This window comes from Pithys albifrons, chromosome 4, assembly GCF_047495875.1.
Source record: "Pithys albifrons albifrons isolate INPA30051 chromosome 4, PitAlb_v1, whole genome shotgun sequence".
Taxonomy (NCBI): Eukaryota; Metazoa; Chordata; class Aves; order Passeriformes; family Thamnophilidae; genus Pithys; species Pithys albifrons.
The window spans coordinates 35,980,998-36,004,159 of NC_092461.1; the positions used below are offsets into that span (position 1 = coordinate 35,980,998).

A 23,162-nucleotide genomic window follows, 5' to 3' on the forward strand; every position below is an offset into this window, starting at 1 on the left:
CCATTTTAAGGCCTGGGCTCAACTCATTTAATTTGCAGAAGGTTTTTATAATGGGAGTTCTCTATTTAAACTGAGGGTGGAGGAAAATGTTAAATCTTAATGTTCTCCAGCTGCTCAGTTGAATTACTTAAATGAAAAGTTTTTTTTCCATACATATGCTTGTTTTTTGCAAGATAAAGCTAGACCTACCACTTTCCTCCCCAGAAGATAATTTGTTGATTTAAATTTTTTGCTGACTGTCAAGTTGCAAAGGAAATCTGATGGATTTTAAATCTTTTGCAGTTGAACCATCCGGACATGGTGGAGGGATTAGTTCTTATTAATGTAAACCCTTGTGCTGAAGGTTGGATGGACTGGGCTGCAACTAAGGTAAATATCTTTAAGTTAGTAAAATAAACCTTACTGCAAGCCTTTTGAACATGAGGAGCTGGGCAAGCTTGTGTGCCAAGGCATGGCTGCAGGAACACAACCAGAATAATTCCTTTGTGGTTTATTCTTCCATTTGCAAACAGACCTCCTACAGGGCTGGTGATAAAAACAAGTACTTTGAGAAAACATAGAGATACTTCTGGCATAATGGAGCTACTGGGTATGGACAATTCTTAACAGATAATAACTGCTGGGGAGAACAGAGTTTAACCTGGACATGGCAGTTTTGGAAACATCTTTCAAGTGTAGTGTAACATTCAGTTTTTTTTTTGTTCATGTCTTTGTTTACCAGAACAATCTAAAATGTGAACTAGAGCACAGAAAAATGTTCAGAACAACATCTGCCACGTTTCAATCATCTGTTTGTGACTTAGATGCCAAAAGGACTCAGAAAAGGCTTTCTGTGTCCACAGAAAAGTAACTATGGACAGATTGTTCATACAAGGAGAATTTTAAGTGAAAGTGGTCACATATAAAGAAGCTCCTGTCAACTGTATTCTTTCATAGTTGTAAGAAACATTGCAATGCAGAAAAACAGGCACTAAAAACTAGCTTAAAAAATCTTCCTTGAACCAATATGTATAAATAAGTATAAATGTTACATTTCGTGTTGCTGAGATTTAACCTGCTGAAACATTTTTCAGGCTAAACTGAGGGCAGGCAGTTTATATCATTCAAGGTCATATTTAAGTGAATAGCAATTGCTCTAAGCACTATAAGAAGTACAAAAATTGTTTGTTATCTTTTAACCACACAGAATCAACCCATTGTAAGCATCTAGGGTGATATTAAATGTAATGGCAACACTAATACTGGGAAAAACTTGCAAAGGTAGGATGCACCTTTCAGGGCTTAGTTAGTAATTATATTCCCAAATGAAACTTATAAAAATAAAGTGCTATATAAACTTATTTTTAAAAAATGTAGTAACTTGTCTATGTTGAAATGTAGCAGTTGACCCAATTTGATTATCTCACCCAATGTCTTGTTGTAATTAAATTCTTCCATATCTGTGCCTCTGCCTTTTACCTCTCAAATATTACTACCCTTAGGAGTACAGCAGGTACTTTATATTCTTCTGTCCTTTCAAAGCCAAAGCACACTTTGTGGGTCATGAGCTTAATGTACCAGCTCCATTGTATTGTCAGTGTGCGTTGTTAGGGAGGTGTTTTGGCCGTGAGGTTAAATGGCACCCAGCTGGCTGTTTTGCTTGGTGTTCCTGCAGGGAGTGATTCCATATGCACCTATGCCACTAGTAGTGTTTCCTAAATAGTTGCATTGAAAAAAGACATCTTATGAGTGACTCAAACATAAACAACCCCTAGTGGTGTTATAGTTGCATTGAGGGGGAAAATACCAGTCCAGGATATTGCACATACAGAGACAGCAGAGGAACATCCATTTATGGGTCAATGAAAGTTTTCAGTTGTTCAAGTATTGTGTTAGTAGCAGATACTTAGATAATCTTGATGTTTAGATTTCAGGTTGGACAAATGCTTTGCCAGACATGGTCATTTCGCATCTATTTGGAAAGGTAAGGATGTTCAAAAGATTCCTCTGATGTATTCAGTCATCTGTATTTATCTGCTGGGGTTAGGAGGAGGTGAGAATCCTTCACTTAAACAACAAAGGACAAAGTTAAATTGTGAGATAAGTTTCATACTTACATTCCCAGTATTTTGGAGATGGTATGCTGCTATAGGGCTTGCTGTGTTCTGAGGACTTAAGTGCATCTCAGTTGTGGCAACTCTAGTAGGGGCAGCTCACTATTTAGACAGCCAACACTTAAACATAAGTGTTGTATAGGCTCATGTCCTGAGCTGAATTACCCAGCAGATTTTTATATAATATACTTGTAGCTCTGACAGCTGGTTGTTAGTACTAATGGCACTCTTTAGTGCAAGCCTAATGGAAAGTACTGTACTATTTTTTGAGGCTTCTTTGCTGTGCTTGAAACTATTAGTGCAATGGAAAACTCCATTCTAGCAGAACAAGGAGCTAATCTATAAAGACTTTAGAACCAAACCGTTTGAAAATGTTACTGATTGAAGTCCTTGAAGCTTAGTTATTTGCTATTGTGAAATTGAGTTCCACATTACATGTTTATGAGCTTTCAACATCTGCTTTACCCTGGAAACATCGATAAGGCTTCTTACCCTGAATCTGTTTTTTAATGTTTTAAAACCTCACACTTGTCTAACTGTAACCATCTGCACTACATTAAGTGTTTTGCAATCGTGAGATCTTGACATTACAACATACTAGAGTTTTAAAGTGAGAATTGTGGTACTGCAATCAGAAGCTAGTATGAATTCTGGGTGACATCACTGGGTGCTGAAAGTTGTCCCTTCCCTCAAGGTGCACCCCTGGTGTGTAGATATGAGTCTAATGTTCAACTGCTGTGCCATGTCTTCAGATCCTTTCAGAAAATAGCCTCTATTCTGAATGGTTCTCTCTCCACTTTAGGAAGAGATTCACAGCAACCATGACCTGATCCATACTTACCGTCAGCATATTATTAATGATATGAATCAAACCAACCTTCATCTCTTTGTCAACTCTTACAACAGGTAATACATTTACCTGATTTCTAACTGGAAACTGTTTTAAGAGGCTGTCCAGCTCTTTAGAGACAGTATTACTGTGTGGTGAAATTACATGTGTTCCCCCAGTATAAAGTTTGCTTGAGAGTACCTTTAGGGATCTCAGGTGGTTTGCCTATGGGAGAAGGACCTTATGCATTTCTGGGGTGAAAGATGGTACACTGGGGCTGAACTAAGTCTAAGTTCTACATCAATAATGGAGGTTACAACATGTATCAGATTATATTAACATGTGAGTGTCTGTACTTTCTTTGAACTAGAAGAATATGGAAGTACCTGTCAAATTTCAGTGTATCCTTTGTTCTCTCCATTTTTTTAGTCGGCGAGACCTAGAGATTGAGCGTCCTGTTCCTGGAGTAAATGTTGTCACCCTTCAGTAAGTATTTTATTTCATATCAGTTCACTTGTACATTATGTGAGGTAAGATGTGTGATCGTAGATGCATTGCAAGTGCACTGCAGAGCTGCAGTTGCATGTGCTTATGTGCTTGAAAAGGGTCCTCTCACTTCATGTAGGAGATGAGAGATTACTGCAAGTCAGGGACTGCCATGAGGAAGACTTAGTTTCTTCCAGACTTGACAAACATGTTAGCTGAAATAGAAAGTTAGTAGTTCCTGTCATTGTGCTCATCCAAACTTGAGCTTACAAAGTACTTGAAAAGTAGATGTACTTAGCCTTATGCAGAAATATGTTGCAGTTAATGAAAACCATAGCTCTGAATGCACTTGAGCTGTGCCTATACAACCAAAAAATCAACCGAAAAGCATTAAAAAAACCCAACCCAAACACACAAACAAAAAATATTCAAGAAGATGGAGCAGGTAGGATAATGACTGTCAGATCTTCTGCTAAAAGCTTTTCACTTATGCTGCAAGTTGTGCAACATAAATTGTCAAGTCCTTCTTTGCTCAGTTGCTGATGGTTTTACACAGGAGACTCTGCTCATTTGCCGATCTTTTTGGAATTGGATGGACAGATCCAAAAGGTGGAGTTCAGGGGCCTGGTGGTGGGGGTGGCACCTTGATGACACCCACATTCAATTTATTATAAAGCAAGAAATATGAGCACTGGCAAGTACTGACTTGCTGCCAGATGGGGAGAAGGACAGGTTCTCAGGCAAGGAATCAGAGCATGTCAGTAAATCTACTGCTAATGCACTGCATTTGATGTGGTTTTAAGGTGTCTGGAATACAAACCAAATCATTTCCACACACTTAACTGTCTCATCCTTACAACACACAATGCGTCGTGGGGCAAGTCCAGGCTGGGTCACAGATAACACCAGTTCTGTGTGCTTCTTTGCAGGTGTCCTGTCCTCCTGGTGGTTGGTGACAGCTCCCCAGCAGTGGATGCAGTGGTGGGTACCTTGAGGCAGTCTTGCCACCCTGCTGGATGGGTGATGGGTGGGTGAGCCAAGCAGCTGCACAAGGCCAACAGAGCTGCTGCTGCACAGCAGCCTTGCTGGCTATTGATCCAGCCCAGCTGGCTCTCCTCTCCCAGACCACAGGAGAGCTTCCATTAATCCCTTGCTGTTTGTCCCCTCTGTCTGTGCACCCTTATTTAATAGCTACCATGTTAGGAACAATCACCACAGCAGTTCTAGTGAACCGCAAATATTTGCCTTCAGAGAGGAATCTGCTTGCTGGTATTTTAACTTGTTGTGTGGTGCTGGAGCTGTGCCCTGGATCACTATGGAAGCGAAGAGCTGCCTTTTGACCATTATAACTTGCCCCAGATGACTGGATGACTTCAGATGTTGTGCCTTAATGGGCATTCCCAGTCTGCTGGCCCATGGCCACATAGCTGCTCACCACTTGGGATGCTACCAGATGACCCCAAATCACAAGATAAACAGCACTTGTTGCCACTGGAGTCCCAGGGAGAGATGAAAAAAACAAACAAACTACAATTCCCAACTCATGGTTTTGTACATGGAAAAATTGCAGTCAGAAATGTGAACTTGCTTGGGTTTAAAGTTAAGTTTAAAGATGCATGTATATATACATAGTCTCTATACAGAAGTATAAGATACTTACTTTACTGTGTATTAGGCCAGAAAACAGAATAGCTAATCTGTTTTTATCCAACAGCTCATAATTAAAATCTTATGGACAATGCCTTATACTGCTCTTCCTTTATGTAGGTTGAATGTAACTCAAAGCTGGACCCAACAAGAACCACACTTCTGAAGGTAATAACAAAAACTGTGATTTTTAAAAATAAACATTCCTCTCATAATAAAACCAGTTGGATTAACTAAAAAAAGCAGAACCTAATGATGTGTTGCAGTACAGATAACACAGTAAGAGGCCACTTCTGATATGAAAAGGGAGTTCCTTCAGGGTAAGAGTATTTTAGTAGGATAAATAGAACTAGGGGCTTCTTGTCAGAGTTAACAGCCGAGATTTTCTCAGCTCCTCCGTTTCAAAACACTTGGGACAAGACTTGAAATGCTCGCTCTGTATTTCACATACCCATAAGGAATTTGACTAGAGCTGGCAAAGCTGATCTTGAGGTATTTTGAAGTGTTTGAAAAAGCCAAAAGCATAGTGGAAGTGTAAAGCAGCTCATTCTGGTCCTCTGCTTGGGTGTCCCTCAGCAGTAGTGTCAAATGAATGGACAGCTAATATATCAGCCATGGTTTGGTCATCCTGCTTTTCCTGAGGGTACAGTCCGGCACATCTTACTGTCATTTTCAGAAAGTTGATAAAATGCACTTCCAAACAGCAGAACATCATGCAAAAGCTTTGGCTGATAGTTGACATTCAGAGTATGGGTGTAGTCTTCAACTTCTTACTGATGAAGTAGTAGCATGCAAATGATGAAACAAGTTTGGTTGTGCTTCTGCTGTGAACTTCTACTGCATCTTTCTTTATTGAACTGGTCAGTGAAAATGATAATAAATAATGATTTTTTAAGTGCTTTTTCTTCCTAACACTGAGGAGTTACACTGCTGCCCTATCATGGGAACATGGCAGACACCCTAAAAAAGATTCTAACACTGTCCCAGACCCTGTATCAGTGGCCAGCCTTTGCTCAGTCCAGGGGATATGACTGATGCCAGTTCTCACTGCAGGCCTATTTTGCTGCTAACTAATCCTAGATAGGATTTGGGATTTCCTGTAATTAACAGCTCCACTGTTTTGAGCTTGTGGTGTTCCTTGGAACAGGGCTGTTTTTGTTGGGTTGACTTTGAGGGGTGGAGTGGCAGGAAAAGTAAAGTGCTCCAAAAATACTGCACGCACTCAAGATAGCTTTTTTCATTTGGCTTTCCCTGCTTCCCTTGGCAAGTCAGGCTGATGCTTGCCATCCGCAATCTCAGCAAATTGTTTTTCCCTCTCACCTCTGAGTTTTAGGTGTTTTTTTTCTCTCCCTTGTTTGTCATCCAGGTCAATACAGAGTCATGTTATTGCAATTCAGAGATGAACTTGTAACCAGGACTAGTAGGATGGTTTCTAAGAAACTGGTAATCGCTGCCTAGTAAAAAGCATTTGTAGCTCCAGCTGATGCTTTTCCTGATGATCAGACACTTTGGGGTTTTCTGAGGGTACAAGTCATAGCTTTTATAAATGTTTAACAGCTTACTTTGATGAGTTTATCTACATGTATGTTACTCTCACAACAAAAGGAAATGTTTTTCTGCCAGATAGCTAAAAAGGTCACTTTAATATATCCTGAACATAAATGAGTTCCTCTGGCATTGCACTAACTGGCTGTTCTCATCCCATTTCAGATGGCTGACTGCGGTGGGCTCCCCCAGGTTTCCCAGGTAGGATTTGGCTGGCGGAAATCCTACTAATCCTGTTCGGCAGTGTGTCAAACTGCAACAAATGGGTGTTTTCCTGTAGGGTACTTGCTGTTCCCAAATGTCAGCCAAAAGGATGGTTATGATTTCATGAACAGTGATGTCAATTGGTCATCTGAACTTTCTCTTTTTCTTAAAAGGGCAATGAAGGGCAAAACTGAGATTTGGAGGGGATATTATTTTAATTAATCAAGTCTTAATTAAGTCAAGATCAGAGGTGGAAATGCAGAGGTATTATTTTATTTATTAAGCTGATGTGGATTAAGGCTTGAGCACTAGCATTTTAAAAACATTCTTATTTGGACTATTTATAGTATAGATCAAGAAAGCGGGAGACAGGAAACAACAATGTTATGTTCTAGCATACACTGAGTTCACTTGACTGAGAATGAACTGGAGTTTCTGAAATATATTTAGGGATAAATTCCAAGTTGCTAATTAAACTAGACTGGGAAAGTTAAAATTTACCTATGTTCTTGTCTTGCCTCACTAAAAAAGCTGACCTATAAATCAGCTTTGGAATGTGATCTCACATCTGAACATATTTCTGAGCAATATGTGGTGTTTGTGAACTTAAGGAAAACCTGAATTTGTAATTGCCTGCAGCTGAAGTCCCTGTAGGGACTGTCCCCCAGGCAGTGTGTGCTCCAATAGTGGGAGTCAGGAAAAAGCTTTTAAAGCCACACAGTAGTATGTGTGTCACATCTGTTAGAGAGTCCATTCTTTGCAGTGATTCAGATAGAATTATACAAAAAATATTTTCATGTGCAATAATTGAGATTGTGATGCTTATGTGGCCACTGTCAGCAGCAGACTAAAACTGGGAGTGCCTCACTGCAAGAATGTCGATCATAGGCAATTGTGCTTGTGTATTCCTGCTGAGCTTTTCTTGCCCTATAAACATTACTCTAACCAGCTGAATTTGTTCTCTGCTGGTTAGGAATTGCCCAGTTACTGACTGAATATGAACTGCCTTGTATTTTTTGTGAGGCCAGTTGTTTTTCTTTGGTTCACCTGCTTCAGTAACTGAACAAGCAAAGTTGGAGCCAGACTTGTCATCACTTCCCTGGAAGTCTCATTCTCAAAAGCATGTGTCCATTTTGTAAAATAATGGGGCAGGAAAGCATACTAGAGGGGGGAGTGGTGGATTTTTCTCATAAATGAAGTTTTCTTTCAGATGATCATTAGAGCCCAGAGAAGATTTAAGAGATCCCTGTTAAAATAGGACATCTGCAACATCTGTAACATAGTAATGTAACTAACCTACTGAGTGCTGCCTACAGTAACTTTCTCTCTTTTGCAGCCTGCCAAGCTTGCAGAAGCTTTCAAATACTTTGTTCAGGGAATGGGATACAGTAAGTATTGGTTTAATGGAATGGTTGATCTGGGTACCAAAGTTAATTGGGCATCCGATAACCCAGAGAATCTCTGGTCCCAGATGGGTGATCTTTTCCTGGTTTGATAGGCATTTGCAAGGGGAAAGAAAAAAACACCTGTGGTATCTGGGCAAAGAGTTTTCAGACCAAATGAAGTTATTAAATACTAGAGAGCTTTTTGAACAGCTTATACCCACAAATACATTTTTTACTTTATTTTGATATTTTTAAGGTGGATATTTTAATAGTGTCCCCTTGTAGCATCACAGGATATGGTTCATAGACTTCATGCAACATTTAAAACTTCATTAGTTCAGAGACTTCTTTGAGTTGTAGCCATTTTTTTCTCACATGTATGCTTCTGACAGCTGCATGTGCAGGTGCATTACTGGCCTGGGCAACCAGCAAAGGTTAGATATGAAAATAATGGAAGGTCAGTTTATCTCTGTATTCTTGCAGCCACAGCAACATGCCATAAAGCCCTGACCACTAATTTTGCCTTTGTAATTTGGGCTCCTTAACTGTATGTCTAGAGCAGTGAAAGTACTTCTGCTAGTGAAGCTACCTAGAAAAATACTATTGAACTTAGAAGGCTTTTCCAGGGCTGGTCAAGGTTAGAGAGGAAGGCAAGAGCTTTCATCCAAGCCCATGAAGGAAGGAATTAATGAAAGACTCTTCTTCCAGTGCCCTCTGCTAGCATGACCAGGCTGATGAGGTCCCGCACCGCTTCTGGCTCCAGTGTAACCTCTTTGGAAGGACAGAGGAGCCGCTCTCACACTGGGGAAGGCACAAGGAGCCGCTCTCACACGGGTGAGGGAACAAGGAGCCGATCCCACACTGGGGACGGTTCCAGGAACCGCTCCCACACAGACACACGCATCGAGCTGACACCGAACTCAGCAAGCAGTGCTGAACAATCAAGCCCCAAGTCCATGGAAGTGTCCTGTTAGACGGCTGTGGGAGGTTTAAACTGGTCACAGTGTGAAAAAAGTAAAGGATGCCCCCTGTGTATCACAAAAACATAACTGGTATTAATCTCAAACTATTCTATAGGATGAACTCTGTTCACCAGGGTCTGAGAGGGACCAAAGAAAAGAAGCATCTCATTTGCTCTATCGTTATTCTTATATCTCAGACAGCTGCTGCTATTGTGCCCTCCTTCAGTGGATGCCAAATTCTAAAGGATACTTGCCAAAAGCTGATGTGGTTGTAAACACTTCACAGTCAACCCAGAATTGCTCAATACCCTCCTTTAAATCAAAGCTGTTACAGGCCCCTTTATCTCTTACTATCTTGAAGTAAACTGGCACAATTTGAGATGAGTTTCAAAGAGGGGGAGAAAAATAGTAGGGATTACTCTTGTGAAAGTAAATGAAACAAATGTGTTATGGCCTCATGTTGAAGCTGGAGTTGAATTCATTGTATATAGCTTGACTTCAATGATAGAAAAATTAATGTATTGTGCATTTATAGGCCTTCTAATTCATTAGTATTCAAGCCTGTTTTCCTATGTACAATAAATATACTACTAAAATAGACAATTTTAATGTGACTTTGAGAAAAACTAAATCTTTAAGCTTTTTTATTTCACTTTTTTTGAGATTTAGTTTCATTTTTCCTTTCCTTCCCTTACCCCCTCCAAGACCCTAAAAGCTGCTTAGCTACAAGAGGACAAGATTTAAATGTGATAAACAAGGTAGGATTTCCTGTTTGGGAACTTGGGCCAAAGGATTTGCCATACTGCAGAACTTGGTGTAGTTGTAACAAGTAGCATAGCTATACATGCCAGCAAAGCAAGAACAGCTTGATTTTTTTTTTCCCTTCAGAAACGTTTTTATCTTTGCAGCTCAAGTTTTTTGTGTCCAGCACAATTGTGACAAATTTGGAATTCTGTAAGTGAAGACAGATCCACTTGTTCTTTGTCAGGAGAGATGAATAACTGGGATGGCATGTAATTAGATACTGTACACTCAAATGCCACTAATTACTAGATTTGAAACTGATGAGATTGTGCTGGTGCTGAGCAGTGTATTCCATGAAGTGTTGGAGCAGCAACACTGTATCTCTGAAATACAGTGTCTAATGACTGTAAATGTCATGATCTTCTGGCCTGCATCTTTAGGTAGCTGCCTGACACCTTGGGTTGCTTTCTTTGAAGCTAGTGGCTTGATACCTTTCTGCCAGTCAGATTTTCACAGTTGGGTGTTCTTAAATTTGTCCTTCCATAGATAGCAGGACAGGATTTCCTGAGCTCCAGTGCATACCTGCTAAACTGAAGTCCTCACACAAACAAAAAGCTCAAAGGCTGAGCAGCTGAATGGAAATGTTAATACTTTGGGATTGCTTGTTCAGAAAAACATCTAGGTTACTTTATATTGACTAACTTCAGCTCTTGTGTAGAATATCCATAATGGTTTGTGGGAAGAACAGACAATTTCCAGAAAGAATAAAGCTATTGTGTAAAGTCTATCAAGAAAAGTTTCTTAATGAAGTATTTGTATTTATTTCAAAACAAATAAATTTGTAACTTTGCAATGTCTGGTGTCTTCATGTTTTACCTGGAGTATAATACTCTCTCTGTCCAAGTATATTCTTGTCATCCCTCTATCAATGAAATCCTTTTTCTCTTGCTTCTATCTCTGCCATTCCCTGCTTTTGTGCTCAGTTTATTTCCTCACACTCCAGCCTACTATTTAAACTAAGACACCACCCACTTCAGCATTTTTGTTGGCTATATTAGTACTAAAGGATAATTTTGCTCTAAGAAATGTAGCAAAATACTGACCCATGATAGAGTATTTGCTGTCTGAAGTTTTCTTTGCCCCTCTGGATACAGTACTGTCTAGTGTGCAGATCTGTGGTCTGTACACTGACTTCCTCCCTGGAGCTGGTGCCATGCTCATTGTATCCTTCCTGTTCCCAATCTGATCTGTAAATCCATTGATGTCATGTGTTCCTTGTGAATATCTGGAGGTATTTGGGCCTTTTGACTGAAATTACAAATGTCACTTTGGGTTTCTAAAGGCATTTCTTTTTGGACCTGTTGCAAGAATCTGAACTTCAAAAGACTAAAGATTAACCTAGTGATTTACTTAACATACTGGCATTTTCAGGGACAGGTGGCCTGGTGACTTTGCTGGAACTATTTTGGACCGCTCATTCCTCCTGTATCTCAAAAAATCCTGTGATAGGAAGAAGCAAAAGCAAATATTTGACATGTCTGATCCAAGGCTCTACTGGATCTGCTGATTCAGCAGTCATGATTGGACTGATACCAGCAAAGGGCTTGATTTGGTTAACCACAGCCAGTGCCAGTGAAAACAGGAGGAACCTGTGCCAGCTCATCTTACAAAAGAAGGGCAAAGTTAAGTTTTTTGCTGAGCTTTTCTGGGAATGGCTAATCATTCCTTCCACAAGGACACCATGGTGTGCCTGTCAAGCCCAAGCAGTTTATTTTGGTTTAATGGGGAGGAAGGTATCCAAGCCTTCTTGCAGCTCAAAGGGAGCTGCAAACACTTCTAAGCAGCAAGGAGTTGCTAAGACCACTATGAATGTCAGCTTTGCAACAAAAACTATTCATGTGGCAAAGAACAGTGTGTACCTGCAGAGAAAAGTTGGAGGGCAGCACAGAAGAATAATATCTTTCTTTTTTTCAAGGAGTTATGACTCCTAGAGCCCTGTAGTGCTGGTCTCCTGGCATCTTTAACTTCTGCTGTACCTAAAGAGATTCACGTGGCTTTCAGATTTACTAGAATTTTCTTAAAATTTGCAAAAGCTAGTTTCTGCATTATTCATGGAGGCAGAATTAGCCTGGATCATGTAGTGTTACTAACCCAGAAAAGGGCAGCTGAGGTTTCATTTATTTTCTCCAAGTATGAATGGCCACCAGGGCACAAGGAGCTCCTCTGGTGTAGGGGAAATTCAGGTTTGATAAGAGGAGGTTTCCAGAAAATAACCAGGTCACTTCTCACAATGGTTTTGGGGTTATAAAGGGTGAAAGAGAATGGAATTGGTTCTCAGGGCCGATGCGACTTCATGATTGCATTAATATATCTCAAACCAAATCTCTGCTGTAGTGGTGCTCTTCAAAGCCACTAACAAAAAGAATGTAATTTCTGAAATCTGAGTTCTTTCCACCTCTGCCTGGGCCTCAGCATCTACTGTACAAAAATCTATCTGAACTTCAAGATGTATTTCCCTTTCCTTGTCCTTGAAGAGAAGGAGTGGGAGAGGATGTGCCAATACCATGTCTTGGCAGCAGGACTTTTGTGCTGAAGGATGCTGCTTTCCTCTTTAAAAGTCTCTGCTGATTGAACAGCTGGAAACTTTAACCTAGAGATGTTTTCAAGGTTTATGATTAATGTCATGCATTGCAAGTGATGGACTGAGCTGGAGTGAAAACTGTTTATAGCAAAGCTGCTTATTTTTTCTCTCCAGTGCTGGAATCCTCTTCATATCTGTTTTTGCATCTTGGACAGACTATCTGCTGCAATCCTTAACATGCTGGTAATGGGGTCTGTTGCATGCACCAATTCAGCACACTGAGCAGTGCTGCTGCACCTTGGCCCTCCCCCTTCCCACATGCTGTCTGCTTTTTTTTTTCTTTTTTTTTTGTACAATTTTGCACTATTTCATCTTCACTGGACCTCTCCCAGTCTGCCTACTGCCTATATGAACACCTGTTTTGATGTGTGGATTTAGTGTTGCCACTGAGCCAAATACAAGCTTTATGTGGGTAGCTGATCATTGCTATGCCTAATGTTTAAATAACTGAGAGAAAGGCTGTCAGGGTATTTTAAGAGCTCAACCCTTCCCCCCTCTGCCTTTTGTAACAGACAGACACAGCCTTTCACTGTTTCTATCTATTGCTTCATTAAGGGCTCCATTCATTTTTATAAACAACACAGATGCTGACCAGTGTTAGGGGAGAAAAAAAAAAGGGAAAAAAAGGCTTCTGATTCCAACTGCCAAACAGTTCAATGTCTGTTCCCTGCAACTCAGCGTGGGGATCGTTCACTTACCCAGCACTCCTGAGGGCTGAAGAGACATGTTATATGGATATCATTAAAGTAGCAGCCCCACATCCCATATACTCTACATATTTTTACACTGCTGCCTGTGAGATGTACATTATGCAGTGGATGCAGACATCATTAGGCGTGTCTGGAAGAGTCCAATGGTTGGGAAAGAGGATAGCAGGTAGTCTTACTTTCCAAGCAGCAGCATCACAATGAGCTGTGACCTGCAGCAGAGCTGGAAAAAGCATCCTTGGATGACCTGCCACTCTCTGCAATTGCTTATGGCTGGAGTGGATTATGGTATTCAGGCCAAGGTCAGTGTGTGGAGGGGGCTGGGGGAGGGAAGGGCTGTTTGCTGGGCAGTAGCACTGGGGGAGGGCTGGGCAGCTCCCAGCAAAGCCTCTGTGAGCTCAGGGAATGGCCAGCCTGCTTGTAAGGTCTGATATGTCCACACTCTGCAAAGGTGCCACCCATCCACTCCCTCACGTAGTGGTGAGATGAACACTGTCAGACCTGCCCCTTGCTGGACCTCAGACCCATATTTATGTCTCCAGCTAGGAAATTGTCATTTACTGACTGATAGCAACATGTTTTCATTTATTTTTAATGATAACTTGTGACCAAATCCAAAAAAATCTTAGTGCTTTACCATTGGCTGCCAATGTTAAATGTGGATCCTCCGGTGATTCCCTCCTTGCCACTCATGCAGGTTTGGGGCACAGGAGATCCTACAGAAGTAAAGCCTAGTGTGGGGTCAGCACTTCACTTGGAAAGTGCAAAGTTTTCAGGAGATGATGGTGTTCCCAGACTAATGAATGCAGTCAGGAAGCCCTTCATGCAAGATTGTGCACTTGACAGCTGCCACTTGGGCAAGCACATCACACACAGGCCAAATGGGGCTTTTGGTGCCTATAAAGGCAGGTGAATGTGGTACCTTTGTTGAAAGCTATTGCTAGAGACACAGTTGGCTGGAAAGTGCTTAAAAATGCAGATGACTGCCCTTTCCAGCAAACAAACAAGCAAAAATAAACCCCAACAATCAAAAGGCACACTGAAAGAGAAGGCTGGGGAGAAGGTGCTTTCTCACCCCAAATCCCATGAACTGTAAGCAAGCCCAACACTAACCCAGCATTCTTTAGGTCACTCACAGTGTTCTAAGTTCCTACCAGGGCAAGTAATCAGCTTGAGGCTGGAAGGCAAACTTGGTTTGTGGGAAAACTCTAAAAGTATATTTTTCTGGAATTAAAGGGTAGAATCCTTAGGGGTTAGTTCTGAGGATATGTAAATGAAGGGATATGGAGTAATGATTCTTTAAATGCCTTTAATGACCTTGTTTGAAAAATTTTGGTTTGTATGGGTGCTGCAAACAGGTTACTCCTGCAGCCTCTCAAGAGAGCTGCTGATGAAGGCATGCTTAGGCAGGTTGAGAACACACTGCACTTTGTTCAGAGACTCTAGAAGTCTGTCCCAAGTCCAGTAAGGTGGAAAAAAACCCAAAAAATGCAGAGCCACAAACAGACCAGCAAGCAAGGACATGTGAGTAGGGGAACACCTGGCTTTCCCAAGCCGCCAAAATTTTCACACTGAAGGAAGTGCTCCCACATCATCCTTTTCTACCATATTACTGGCCCTTTATTTGTATGTGCCTCCAGTTCAGGGCTTTCTCACCAATTACAAATGCACACTTGGACATTGGTCAGCAAACAGACAAGAAAAGGAAAAGAACTGCCAGTGGCAGACATATTTCACCTTCATTTGCTTTCCTTAGGTTCTAAATGAGATGTCAGTCATAGATTCATTAATCATTTACAACTTAGGAGGTTATTTAATATCTTTAAACCATAGCAGCATCATGCTACTTAAAAAAGCCTTACCATGATGCTTTATGAACAGGTAATGTGTTACATAGCCAGAATAAGTCAGGCTGATGCTGCCAAGCCAATCTGGTTTTCCCATTAGTTTTCATATATTTCAGTTTATGAAGCTTAGAGGTTAAAACTGGAAAGTCACAATTTGAAAATGTATATGTATGCATACATGCCTCTAGATAGAGCACTCTGTCCTTACCAGTTTAATAAACTCTTTGTTTTAAAACTCCTGCAAAAAAAATGGAAGAAAAAGAATCTCTAGGCTTAATTTACAAGATGAAATAGTTTTTGAATTTTGTGGGTTTCCACAATGTATATGTATTACATATACACAGCACAATCTTAGTGAGCACATGAAAAATATGACAACTGCACTACACTCTGTTCCCAGCTGCATGTACACTGAAATGGTGTTTTAACTTTCAGCTAATACTTCATTAAAAGGCATTTTAATAAATTTTATGCCTACTTCAGTGAGTGGATAACCTTCCTTCTGGCATTCCCAAACAAGGCAGCTTAAGCTATTGTGGTGGCTCTGATGAAGTCCCTACAGAATGGCTATGGTCACTGGAGCTAACTGGAGTCTTGCTGTTTGTACCACCATAAAGCAGATCCTCAAAATCCTACTCTCCATCCTTGTTCCAGCCTACAAGACTCTCTCAGCTTGCAGATTTGTCACTCACAACCTTTCTCAAGCCTTTCCCTGGACTGCTGCAGCAGAGTCTTCTAGCACCAGCTCTGATCCTAGTATCTCCTCAATGGTATTATTGTTGCTTATTGTTGCTTTTTTGGGTTATGGTATCACTTTCAGGTCCCAGCAGAGACCTGGACCCATTGTACAAATGTGCAGTGAGCATCAGTTCCTGCTGGAGTTTTCAATCTCAACAAAGGCAATGAACAGTATGGTCTTGTTTTGGCTCTGTAGTACTGAGGAAAAGTGAAGCAAATGGCTGGATCCAACAAAGTCTTTGAGGATCAAGATCCTGAATGTATTTAAACAGTAACCACAAAAGTAGTTTTATAAAGACATTTGATTTGCTCAAGCACAGAGGGAGCCGGAAAACTGAATCTATAGGCTGGTGGGTTGCCTTAGTCCTAGAGTTAATCTGCTTGTAAACATCTGTTAAAGCAAAGGATCTCTGATGCCCTACAGACTGCAGGTCAAGTTCATTGGCTACAAGTGATGTTCTTCCCCGCCCAGAGTCAGCACACAAACAGTTGCAAAAGCAGTAGAGTTAACTAGGCTTTGTTTCCTATGGATCTGTGTTCAATGTCCCCACTATTTATGGCAGTGCAATAATCACTATTCCCCATCTGTGATTCCTTTAGCTGTGCCGCCTCCATGACTGCTGGTTTCCAACTGGTGTATCTGTACCTATACACTGCTGCTGAGGTGTTTGGGACACACTGCAGACGTACTGGACTCGTTGGCCATGTTGGCTGCCTCGCATGGGCTTGAGAGGGACAATTTGGTGGGTCTCTTCCCTGTCCTGCTCTTTGATTTCATCTTTTATTGGAGGAATTGCAATGCTTCTGAGATCTTTACACTTCTGCCTCATTTGTCTGGCATTTCCCACAAAGAGACCTACAAACAAATGGACAGCAAGGTTGCATATGCTTTGCTTCCTTAGGAAACCAGACTAGAAACAGAAACATCTTGGGTGCATTGGCAAGATCTGTGGTTTCCAGGCATTCACTTCACTAACAACTGACACGCAGTGGAGCTGCTGGTCATGCATTAGCTTTCAATAGCTTCTTTTATCTCGCAGTGAAAGCTGAGTGTTACAGCAACTGCAGCATTTGATTGAGGTGGTTACAGCATTAGCTAATTGCAAAGCAAGCCTATTGAGGGACACAGCTTTTACTACATGATCTGATCCTGGTTTTGTTTCCTTGCGTGTACACACACAACAGAGAAAGACTGATTGTACATATAAGCACACATCATACATGCACTCCTTTTTATGCACCAGAGACTGCACCATAGGAATATACATATGTAAATATACATATATATATTCATAGGCATGTTTCTACATGAGTTTATAATATACAGCTTAATAAAATTACATGCAAATAATCTTTTTTAGAGGCATATACATATAAATATATATTTTTATATGCATATACATACATGTATGTATACATACATATGTATGTGTGTACACACAAACATATATATAGAATTTTAAGCTGGGCAAAAACTAGAACACAGGATTCCAAGCCATATTTAAGGGGTTTGGTTCAAAGAGAGGTCCAAATATTGCTTCCCTATAAGGTGTCTCCATACAAACCATTTTCCTTTTTGGAAAATATTGTCCACTTCTTGGCTAAGGCCTCTTTTGTATGTTCTCATGGAATGTTTTTACCAAGGGATGAAGTTTAAAATGTCACATTCCCAGTCTTGCAAGGGATGAGGTCTTCGGGTAGAGGAGAACAGGTCAGATATGACCTCTGCTGTCCCATCATTCAGGCCAAGGCTGAATCTTGGAAAATGCTTGTGGCCTCAGGTTTCTTATCATCAGAGAAACAAAGAGGAGAGAACATTGAAGCACACAAGCAAGGATCACCCTTCTTTTCTGCCTCTGGAGACTTCATGGAAGGTTAAAGAAAGAAATAGTAAAGTCTTTGACTGGAGGAATGGCCTAGCTCTAAGACAAATCTGAAGGCAAAATTCTTGTAAACAAACAAATATGCTACTGGAGTTAGCAGCTTTTGAAGATATATATATATATATAGCATTTTTCTTTGTTGTTTTTACATAGGGATAGTATTATTTTCAGCCCACTCAAAAGAATTTTTAATTCATCATAAACAAAAAGATTCATATCTCCCAGATTAAAAGACAACATGCCAACTGAAACTAAAGCAAAATAAGTGACTAATTTAAAATACTTGTATCATCCCAAGTTCAGCCCTGTACTGGTCCAATCTCCAGATCATGTCTCAGTTCCACTGTGACACCAGGGATTGTGGAAGCAGATACTACAGTTCACCATGCAGAAGCACATTTCTGCTCTCTCAAGGGAAGCAATAGCAAACCTACCATGAGGCATAGGTGCCATACTCGCAGTTTATTAGAGAAAAAAACTGGCTTCATCACCCTTCAGTGATGATAACTGTATTGCTTGGAAAGATAATGGCAGGGTTTTTCCTTCTTTAAGCTGCATGTGAAACCACTTCTGCAGAAAATGTTTACATTGATGTTTACTCTAAACATCAGCCTTGTTGGAACTAATGCATCTGAAGCTATGCCAAGGATTTTCTCTGATGGGAAGCTTAACACTTGTTTTCTCATATATCACGTGTCTCCCTTCCTTTATCCCACCCATGTAAAACAATGATTTGTGTCACTGATGAGGTGGCAGTGGGAAGTATGACCTGCATTCTAATAACACCATGGAGAGGAGGAGGTGGTGTCCTCAGACACAGACCACACAATTTCTATGTGAATAAATGGGTACATGAAGTCTTGACTTTTGTCTCTCATCTGGCTCTCTACATTGCACCCTCCGTGTCTGCAGAGCTATCCTAGGAGCAATAAATAACCCCTGGATAAAGAATCTGTCCTGAAAATGTGAGCTCTGGGATGATTGTTTTGGATTCAGAGCATTTAGGCTGTTGAAGATAGAGCAGGCAGAGAACTGTGAAGATGTCCCTGGCACAAGATATTCCAAGAGACTGAGGTGAATCCAAGGTGAGCAGGACACAGAAGTTCTTGGATCCAGCCTATTACAGTGAGAGACAGACTCATCACACAGAGATTTCAGGATAAACATTCTTTTCCCTAGGCTTTTCCCATGGAATTCACCACAAAGTGGGATCTGACTAAGAATGACAGAAGGAAAGTTCTAGAACTGATCTCAGTGTGACAGACACTAAACTTTAATCCCAAGAGTCAGACCATCAAATTCTGATGTCTAATGTTGAAAATATAGCATGTATGTCAGTTTTCCAGCTTAGACAACATTGTTCAAGAAATGACAATAAAGATCTCTGAATCTCTTGTCTAAGCTATTGACAGACATATTTTTTCTGTCATACTAGTGTACTATTCTTTCCTTTGGGCAATTAAACTATTGGCCTAATAAATGGCAGTGCCAACAGAACTGTCATTTAAGTCCCAGGATCTGCGCATAAACGAATTCCTGGCTGCTGTTAATGGATGAAGATCTATTGGAGTTAAAAATTCTTCTTTCAAGGCTTTTTCAAAAACAGTGTGACAAAATAAGGAGATTTAACACCCTAACTCAGGAAAAACATAAACGATACACTGGCAGTGGGTAAAGATTCACCTTTTATTTTAAAACCTCTGTAAAATCAGAGCAATGGGTCAAGCCAAGCTTACAGCCAATTTAATTAGCAATTTCAGAGTAATCATGGTAATGAGCCAAGTCAGCAAAGATGTCATTGGGATTCCTGCAGTTCAGGTTGCAAAAACAAGCATTGATCCGCATGATTTTCCAGGAAAATTCAGTTCCATCTGGGCACTGAAACCTCACTTCAATAGTCTTGGACTTGTAGGGTGTGCAGCACCTGTTGTCTGTGCAGACACCACAATATTTGGGTCTATATAGACTTGTGCTCACACATCCTGAGATGGTGTAGTTCATGGGTTCATTGGCCCTGTAGACAGCCAAGCACTTCTTCCCAGGCTAAATCAGAGAATAAAATAAAAAGAGAGAGGTTAATATTCAATGCTGACAGGGGTAGGACATAAACCCCACTTTGCTCTCTACAACAACCCAAAAGAAGGTTGTGGTGAAGTCAGGGTTGGCCTCTTCTCCCAGATAAATAGTGATAGGGCAAGGGAAAATGGCCTCATATTGTGTCATGGGAGATTCAGGCTGGATATTAGGAAAAAGTTCTCAGCTGAAAGAGTGGTTAAGCATTTGAACAGGCTGCCCAGGGAAGTGGATAAGTCACCATCCCTGGTAGTATTCAAAACATGAGTAGACATAGCACTTTGCAGTGTGGTCTAGTGGGCACGGTGGTATTCTGTCAAAGGTTGGACTTGCTCATCTCGAATGACTTTTCCAGCTTTAATGATTCTATGATTACATTCTATGATTCTATATTTATAGGTGTTTGAAGCTGTTAGGAAGCCCTAGAGGCTGTGATGTATTTTAATGTTTAAACATATGAACCCAAAAGATGCAAGGAGATGCAAGCAGCCACGACCAGATGTGCAGCATTGCTTCTCCACTAGCTGAGTACAGGTCTGTCCAAGCATCAAGCACAGCAGTCTTGGCTTGCCTTTCTTTGCAAGGACCTTTTGGCTGGAGCTAAAGCTCTCAGGGCAAGGTTTTCATACCAGCCTGTGGAAGCATAGGGAAGAACAGATTTTTGGAACTCAGCACAGTAAGTGTATGCATAAATGCAACTCTCTGAGGCCTGAATGCTGCATAACAAAAGCTGAAGGGGCACACAAAGAAACAGTCCCCACCTTGATGTGCTGGGTTATATCCACCTCACAGGGTCGCATGTTGCACAGACGGCTTTCCTTCAAGAGTCGGCACTGGTTGTTGTCATTGGAAATCCTGGTGGAGATGCCCAACCCACAGGTCTTTGAGCAGGGACTCCAGGGTGAGGTGTGAACAATGCAGTTCTTCTGCCAGGCTTCATCCTCTCCCTGGTATGCTGTGGAGACCGTTAACCCCACATTATTCAGTCAAGACAGCTTTGCATATTAAACACCCTCTCCCCAGCTCATTACACATTCAGGTCACTAACCCAAATAATTAAACTACAGCCGTGTGGCTCAGTATTCCTGTGAACTCCCTCATCTCACTCCCTTTGTGCCGACCTACTTGTGTCAGACTCTCCAGCGCTGTGAGCACTCAAGGCCAGGGCTCATTTTATTCCCCTTCACAGTTTCACACAAGGGGGTCCTTGTCTGGGACCCCCAGGTGCTGTCACAATACAAACAATTACAGAAGCCTGTGCCAGCGGGTGGAAAAAAAGGATGAGAACTGATCTCACCATGAAGGTTTATTTCTGACATTCAAATGATTCCATGTAGCAGAAAGTGGTCAATAGTCTCTGCTGGATGGCAGACAGCTTTGGAAGCAGCCACAGCCTTTCACTGTGAGGAAGAGCAGCTCAAATAGCTCCCAGAGGGCTCAGTAGCCATTTGAAGAAGGGTGGGCTCTGTTTTGAAGGCAGCCAGGAACACCAGTTCAAGTTTGTTCACAGCCTCAACCAAAGTCCCCTACTGCTTTGCAGCTCACAGGGCAGCCCACAGACAAACTGAGAGAAACTGCTGTATTGAGCATGCTTGCTGTTATATATATTTATATTTATATTTATATTTATATTTATATTTATATTTATATTTATATTTATATTTATTATCATCATCATCATCACTATATTAAATGTAATAAATTCTAGTCTCACCTCTGTAAGATTTCTGCTTACTAGAGGAAAGTGTTATGTGTTATGCCCATTTTGTGACAAAGGCCATGAAGATATAAGGGCAGTTTCAGTAGTAAATGTTTTGAATTTGGACGTACATCATATTTCAGAGATACAAGGACAGAAGCGAGGGCTAAACTGTGGTGGTTTTTACCCACAAAATGGAGACTGAAACTTTCTTTTGTGCAGCAAAAATATAGACCATGCATTGGGAAAAAAAGTCTCTTACCACCAAGTAAACAAACTTGGTTTACAACAACCATCCTGCATCTCCTTGAGCTTTGCTTTTGTGAGACAGTCTAAAATATGGAGCTAGTTAGACTAATGGCAATACATTGCATTGCACGGCATTTTGTGGATAAATTTAAGACATATGGCAAGGTGAGTCCATCTTAAGCATTTGGGACCATGTTTGAGGCAAATTGTACCACCTTTGTACAGTTGGTTAAAAATATCAGTGTTTGGAAAGAAGATACCTCATGTGATACACAAAACAGGTAGTTCAATAATACCACCAGTCCAGAATTGATTAAAAGTTATACTAACACAAAGACAATTTAGCGCAGCTGGCAAGGAAACTTTCACCATAGTAACTGCTTTCAAAGTTTTATGTAAGTTTGAGACTACTAAGATACAAGGGCTTTAAAATTGTGCCACTCAAATAGGACCCAGACAGAAAGCCTCAGTCCCAAATTAAACCAAACCCATTCTGTTTCCCAGAGGGCCAGACTGCAAAAAAATAAAATAAAAAAAAAATGAAGCATTAAAAAGGACTTGTGACATCTTCAAAGTTCCAGCAGATGCATGCTTCAAGGGGGGATTTGTCATACAGAACCACAGAATGGTTACACAAGTATCTTTGATGAATCTCACATTCATAGAATGATTTGGGTTGTAAAGCACCTTAAAGATCATCTTTATCTATCTCCCCTATAAAGGGAAGGGGTGCTACCCTTTTTCAGGTTGCTCAGGGCCCCATCCAGACTGGCCTGAACACCCCCAGGCATGGGTCATCCATATCCATTTTGCTGCCAGACTGTTTGAGCAGACCACACGTGTTTTGCCTGTCCTGTCCTTCAGAACATGCTGTGGGAACATCCCTGTGCCTCCTTCACACAAAGACTAGATGCCTGCCAGGTCTGGGAGTACAAGCTGATATTTTGCTTGTAGACTCTGTCCCCAGCTGCCTGATGGCAAAGGAGAGGTCTGCCTCACTTCCACCATACCTGCGGAGGAGATGTGACGTGGAGATGTCTTCCTGATTTTCCTGGAGTCATCACAAACCCATTGCTCACAGCATTTCCCTGCTATCTTAATCAGCTTTGGGTTTGGGCACCAGACAAGTGGAGGACGTGAGTTTGTGCACATGGGGATACAGCCCACAGCCCCATTAATGCACGTGCAGTTATATTTGCAGTTGGGCTGAAACGTCTCCCCATTCTTGTACCTGACTCCATTGAGGACACATCCTACACCAACAATCTCTGAAAAGAAAGAAAAAAGAGAAAGACGCAGAGAGCACCATTAAAATAATGCTGATAACAAACAGCTTTAATATGTTTCTTTACTAAACTGATCTCTGGGCTGGCAGAGCCAACACGTAGACACAGCAGTGCTGAGGGCTATGTGTTCAGCGTGATGCTGGG

At 41.1% G+C, this 23,162-nt stretch overlaps 2 protein-coding genes across 3 annotated transcripts in view; one reads left to right on the forward strand and one right to left on the reverse strand.

Moving 5' to 3' along the window:
* Positions 1-10,748, forward strand: part of NDRG1 (N-myc downstream regulated 1) — a 40,378-nt gene extending 29,630 nt beyond the window's left edge. For both annotated transcript variants that reach the window (XM_071553806.1, XM_071553808.1), the window contains 9 exons: positions 283-369; positions 1,907-1,963; positions 2,896-2,999; positions 3,352-3,408; positions 4,338-4,389; positions 5,176-5,223; positions 6,766-6,801; positions 8,141-8,192; positions 8,898-10,748. In XM_071553806.1, coding sequence (XP_071409907.1) covers positions 283-369; positions 1,907-1,963; positions 2,896-2,999; positions 3,352-3,408; positions 4,338-4,389; positions 5,176-5,223; positions 6,766-6,801; positions 8,141-8,192; positions 8,898-9,163 — 759 coding nt within the window. In that variant the 3' untranslated portion in view covers positions 9,164-10,748. The remainder of the gene's footprint in view (positions 1-282; positions 370-1,906; positions 1,964-2,895; positions 3,000-3,351; positions 3,409-4,337; positions 4,390-5,175; positions 5,224-6,765; positions 6,802-8,140; positions 8,193-8,897) is intronic.
* Positions 10,749-19,388: 8,640 nt separating this feature from the next.
* CCN4 (cellular communication network factor 4) overlaps positions 19,389-23,162 on the reverse strand; it is a 35,052-nt gene continuing 31,278 nt past the window's right edge. The window contains exons 3-5 of the mRNA XM_071553033.1: positions 22,743-23,000; positions 20,546-20,739; positions 19,389-19,754 (exon numbers count right to left, since the gene is read on the reverse strand). Coding sequence (XP_071409134.1) covers positions 19,455-19,754; positions 20,546-20,739; positions 22,743-23,000 — 752 coding nt within the window. The 3' untranslated portion in view covers positions 19,389-19,454. The remainder of the gene's footprint in view (positions 19,755-20,545; positions 20,740-22,742; positions 23,001-23,162) is intronic.